Source organism: Drosophila innubila, chromosome X, assembly GCF_004354385.1.
Source record: "Drosophila innubila isolate TH190305 chromosome X, UK_Dinn_1.0, whole genome shotgun sequence".
Lineage (NCBI taxonomy): Eukaryota > Metazoa > Arthropoda > Insecta > Diptera > Drosophilidae > Drosophila > Drosophila innubila.
In genome coordinates, this window is record NC_047626.1 from 30,121,841 (window position 1) to 30,127,840 (window position 6,000).

General features: G+C 33.5%; 1 protein-coding gene across 1 annotated transcript; it reads left to right on the forward strand.

Annotated features, from left to right (window-relative positions):
- The first annotated feature begins 5,019 nt into the window (after positions 1-5,019).
- Positions 5,020-5,534, forward strand: LOC117792906 (histone H4-like). The gene has a single exon (XM_034633226.1). It carries the CDS (start codon positions 5,096-5,098, stop codon positions 5,405-5,407), a length of 312 nt encoding a protein of 103 aa, XP_034489117.1. The 5' UTR covers positions 5,020-5,095; the 3' UTR covers positions 5,408-5,534.
- Positions 5,535-6,000: the final 466 nt, after the last annotated feature.

Sequence of the window (6,000 nt, forward strand, 5' to 3'; positions counted from 1 at the left end):
AACCATTTTAAAATTAAAGTCTAAAATTCTTAATTTTATCATGTATTTTTAAAGTATGTATTCAGGATGTTATTGTTTAATTCAGACAATATGCGGATAAAATGGCAACGACTCAGCATTTTAAAAGTCAAAGAAGTCTAAAATATTTGATTTGACTAAACAAAACATGGGCTAACGTGGGCCTGGCCAAATTTTAAAATTAACTTCCGGTAGGTTAACATCCTAAGAGTATTGTCACCCAATTTGCTTCCTATAACTCTAATAGTCTCGGAGTTAAAAGTGTTCAAACTGGTATACCATAATCTGTCACGAATCTAATAGTACCCATTTTTATGTAACGAGCTAATTATCATGTTATAAGTTTTTGTTGTAGTAACATTTAATTAATTTTTGTAAACATTTTTGACACTGGAGTTGTCAATTTAATATGTTTTTAAAGGAATTATCTTTGTTTTGTTTATTTGCTTAAAAAATGTGTTGCTAAAAAGAAATTGTAGGGGGTGAAGGGGCGCCGACAAATCTTTGCCCCGGGAGAAACTTTTCGTCGCAACGGCGCTGCTAACAATTTATTTTTCCATTCAAAATTATTATCTAACTAACAATTACAAAATTAAAAAATTTTATTTTAGCCTTTAATCATCTAAATAATACATTTATAAATAAACACTGAATTTTAAATGAAAAAGAATAAAAATTGAATGTCTTTCGCACTCGGCCCAGTATCTTAGCACACTACGCCACAGAAGCCCATGAATGATCGGACGCCAATTTATTATATAATATTTTAACTCCATTTTCATGTTATCAACATATTCAAGATTATCAAATCAAACAGTAAAATTTATTATTTGAATATCTTGACTGTACGATCGAAGTGAAATTTGCAGCAGAAATCTAGGATACTTTTCTCTTGGTCTATGAAAAATCTTAAATCTCAGGCTTTTAAATTGCTCTTGTTATTTGGATATGAAATTTTCTATGCCGATTTTAGGGCGGTAAAGAAGGCGTGGCCAAATTCTAAAATAATCTTGATCTGCTTGCAATATTGAGGAACCAACTTATCAAGTTTGGTGTCTCTAGCTTTTATAGTCTCTGAGATCTAGGCGCTCATACAGACGGACAGACAGACGGACATTGCTATATCGACTTGGCTATTGATGCTGATCAAGAATAAATATACTTTATAGGGTCTGTCACGCCTCCTTCTGCCTGTTACGCACAAATTCCTTAAAACAAACCCAATAGACCCCTGTACCTTTTTTTTAAGTACTGGGTCTAAAAATGTATACGAGTATGTAACCGCTTGCATACTTGCGTACACAGGCTCGTTAGATACCAAAAGTAACAGTCGAAAGCCTCGAGCCTCTTTCATACAAAAAACCGAGACTCGAGCTCATACCTATACACATACCCGATTTCATACCCAAAAATCGATACTCGAGTGCTACTTGAGACTCTCGTAGCTCGGGTAACATGATCGAAAGAACACAAGCCAACCGGTTCGATCAGCACTCGTAATTGAACAAAAACGAACGATCATAAACATAAAACTAACATAATAATTTCGGGTTTCGTTGCTCAAACTGGACGTTCGCTTAAACGAACACGATTCGATCGCTCGACCAAAGTGAAAAAATCACAACGAGCCAGATCGAACATTTCATACCCGTTGCAGTTCTCTTGTCCATATGTCAAAAAAATCAAATTTTTACTACTTTTTTTAGATTTACTTATAGTCATGTTGTACCAAAATGTAGATCGTATTATACCAAGCAGCTAAAGCCACAAAACCATTTTGAAATAAACCGACAGACGATATATTTTCTACCTTCTGATATATTCATTAAGAGCAACTCTTCAATATTTTACCCCACTGTGTGAAGTGGGCGTGAACGGAGTACGTCGAGTGCCAAATGCCGCGCTGGACTTGACTGATGATTATGCTTGTGATACTCGTTGTCATGACCACGTCTGCATCCGCAGCTAAAACTAACGGCTCATGCGAAAATTTCCTCTAGCTTGGGGCGCAGCACTTGGCCAATTGGCGGGAGTTTCAAGCAGTTTGCCAAATCAACACCACAATTAAAATAAAAATTCAATGCACACACCAAAAATGTAAAAAAAAAAAATGCAGTAAGAGAGACTACAGGCAAGCAATCTTGACTGTAGGATGCTTTGAACTTATTGTCTAACAAAGAAAAGTTTAGTAAACATCAAAAATGCGAATACGAATATTAAGGGGTGCCCCCTAAACGCATGCCAACTTTGAAACCAAGAATAGACCAACTCAAACTGATTTTAGGTGACACAGACCCCTGTTGAGGCTGATTTATAAACCTACACTCAGAAAATAGAATCAAGATAATCGTACTCAAACATGGTATATTCAAGTACAAACGATTTTAAAAGCTGTCTAAATTCGGAATTTCTAAAGCTGAGAACAAAAATCGTATTTTAAGTTCGGTTTTCGCAATTACGGAAATCTTAAAATGAGATTTTTCGGGGATTTTTTTAAGTACGTTTTGGATTTAATTTGAGTCTGTAAAAATTGAAAACATACTACTACACGAAAATCTTCTAGTACAAAACATTGTCATATTTAATTTAATTTATTACATACACACAAACATACACTAGTATCAGTGTTGTGCCTTTAAGCGTTACCATTACTTTTTAACAGGGACCGTAAATAATGATTATAATTTTTTTTTTAATACAAAAATCTTTTGATAATCATTTCATTTTTGATAAAAAAAAATAATAAATATAAATGATTTTTATTTTTTTCGCTCAAAATGCTGTAGCTTTCAAATTGCTGTTGCTATTAGATTTTATATCATTTACGTTGGCGAAAGTGGGCGTGGACAAATTTTAAAATAAACCTGATATAGGTCAACATCCTCGGAGTATTGTCACCAAATTTGGTTCCTCCAACTTTCAAAGTCTCGGAGATAAAGGTGTTCAAAGTAGTGTACCATATTTGTCACGAATCTAATAGACTCTAGTACCCATATTTTTGGATACCGAGCTAAAATGTAAAAATAATTCTAATGAAAACAAAAACAATTTTTTTTGTTGAAGAATAATTTTTTTCGGAAAGAAAATAATGTTTTCTTTGATAAGAAAGTATGGTTTGACTGTAAGTAAAGGTAAGGTCAGACAGGCAAAATATTTAACACAAAATCAAACGCCAGATGTTTGTACAAAATTAAAAAATTTTGCCTAAATTTTGGTCGTTAGACAAAATCATCGAAATAGTTGGCAATGCTGATTTAGTACAAAACTCGGTTAGCAAGCAAACAATTTGTGAAGTGTTCTAACAATTGACACAAACTTAATTTTGTAACAAAATGACAACTAAATAAAATGCCTACTTTTCTCAATGCTTTGCTTACTGCATTGTCTTCATTGAAAGATGGAGTCGGCAAGCAATAAAATTAATTTAATTGTGAGCTTTGCTGCTGCATCAATTTGTGCACTGAGTGTTGCGGAAGAGGTTGACAAAAGAGAGCGGAGAAAGAAAAAAATACGAGGAGTATGTGGGTACACAAATGAGTGCAACGCCGGGATACCGAAGGGTTTTGCGTGAAACTCATAAATGAATTACGCCTGGAAAATCCACTATTATATAAAATTTTTTTGCGAATGTTTGCAGCGGATTTTTATTAATTGGTAAGACCTTAATAGTTTGCATTTTCTTACACATTATTATATATATATTTTTATTTTCAGTTGGGTCTAATTGGCCCAAGTATTACAAAAAATACACTCCAATGCGTTCGGCAATTGTGGAAAATACCAGACTAATATTGACTTTAAAATGTTTAGCAACAGGTGACAGCTACAGGTCGTTACAATACATTTTTCGAGTCCCGCATAATACCATAAGCATTATTGTGCCAGAAGTATGCGATGAGATATTTAATCAGTTAAGGGATGGTTATATTAAATTACACTCAACAACCCTTTAATTAAAAAACATTTACAAAAATGTATAAAAAATAAATAAGAATAGGCCCACAGGCACAAAAAAGATAAGAAGATTAATAAAATATTTATTTTAATTTAATTTAAAGTTGTTTAACTTAAATAATAATTTTGGTAATATAAGCTTGTATTTTTATTAGTTAGAAATTTTATCCAAGTCTATTCATAATCCTCAGCACCGTTTTTTATTTTCAAAATTTAAAAACGTTTGCACAGTTTCTACTATCATTTTTTTTGTAAGTACAAACGTACACAAACTTTTTTATTTAGTTTCTGGGTGGTCACACTGTGTTCAGACAAGGGCAAATACAAAGCACAATTTTAACTTCAAAATGTGTGCAAACAGATTTTCCCAAAATTTTTTGTTGAAAAATTTAGGCGGTCAGACGTTTGTGACAGCATTTGTAAAAAATTGTTGTAATTTTGTCTCAAATATTTTGTGTGCCTGACCTTACCTTAAGCCTCATATGTATTATTCTTTGGAAAAACTGCCAAATTTCTTTTTTCTCCGAAACTATTAACCCAAAATAAAAAATTTCTTCAAATATATCTTAATTTAATACAAATAAGCACATATCTGCATAGAAAAAATGTTTTTCTTTAATGGTTCTCATGCAGTAGAGGGTTAAATATCTTCTCTGTTTATTAACCGTAGTAGCTTTAAAATTGCTCTTGTTAATAGATTTTATATTATTTACGTAGGCGTGGTCAAGTTTTGAAATAAACTTGATATAAGTCAACATCCTAGGAGTATTGTCACCAAATTTGGTTACTCTAACTTTTATAGTCTCGAAGATAAAGGTGTTCAAAGTAGTGTACCATAATTGTCACTAATCTAATAGGCTCTAGTATCCATGGAAGTTTTGAAGGTTCAGGTCCGTCTTTCTTCTGCAGGCAGCACATTAGTCGAAGTCCGTCAAAACAAACATTTAGTCTAAACAATATAATAACGTATCAAAGAAGGCAACGAAATTATTGTCTTGAACAATTGAGAACTGTACAGAATTGTGCTATTTATATCAGTGAGAAAAATACAGCGAATTGATAACATCGAAAAATAAAATTTTCAAAAGCTTTAAATTTAAAAGGCAAGAAAGTCTACCTTAAGATGACAGGACGCGGAAAGGGAGGAAAAGGATTGGGAAAAGGAGGCGCCAAACGACACCGTAAGGTCCTGCGAGATAACATCCAGGGTATTACTAAGCCGGCCATTCGCCGTCTGGCCCGTCGTGGTGGGGTCAAACGTATATCTGGGTTGATCTATGAAGAAATCCGTGGCGTACTAAAGGTATTCTTGGAAAACGTCATCCGTGATGCTGTTACTTACACTGAGCATGCTAAGCGTAAGACCGTCACTGCAATGGACGTGGTATACGCTTTGAAGCGCCAAGGACGCACCCTGTACGGTTTTGGTGGCTAAAATCGTAAATATTCAAAGTATGACTGTAGTGCGATTGGAGTTAATCGGAATACTTATAACGCAACGCATTTAATACACGACCTAACTAATCTTGAACACTTGAGCAAATCTATGCAGTACTAAATAAGATATGTAATGACAACAAAATATTCCACTAATATAAACATAAATGCATTACGTATGACAATTGCAACTTCATTGCATATAGAATGTATTTGCACATTATAACGAAATGTAATGGTTGAGGCAAAGTGCATTTATTATGGGTTGGTCATTATTTCGTGGGCTCTTACAGATTTAACTAGTGGGCCGGTGCTACAGTCGAGCACACTCGACTGTCCGAGACCCCGTACTTACTATGGCAAAAACTATAAATGGAAAAAATAAAAAAATATTTAACTAAAATGCTTACGATGTCTCAAAAGTTTTTCATACTAAGACTTGATTTTCGTCCAATCGGTCCTATGACAGCTATATGATATAGAGTTCCGATTTTAACCAGCTTCTTGATGTATAAGACTACCTGAAATGCATATTCTATAAGTTTAGTTATGATATCTAATAAAAAAAAAGTTTTTTATACTAAGAATTGC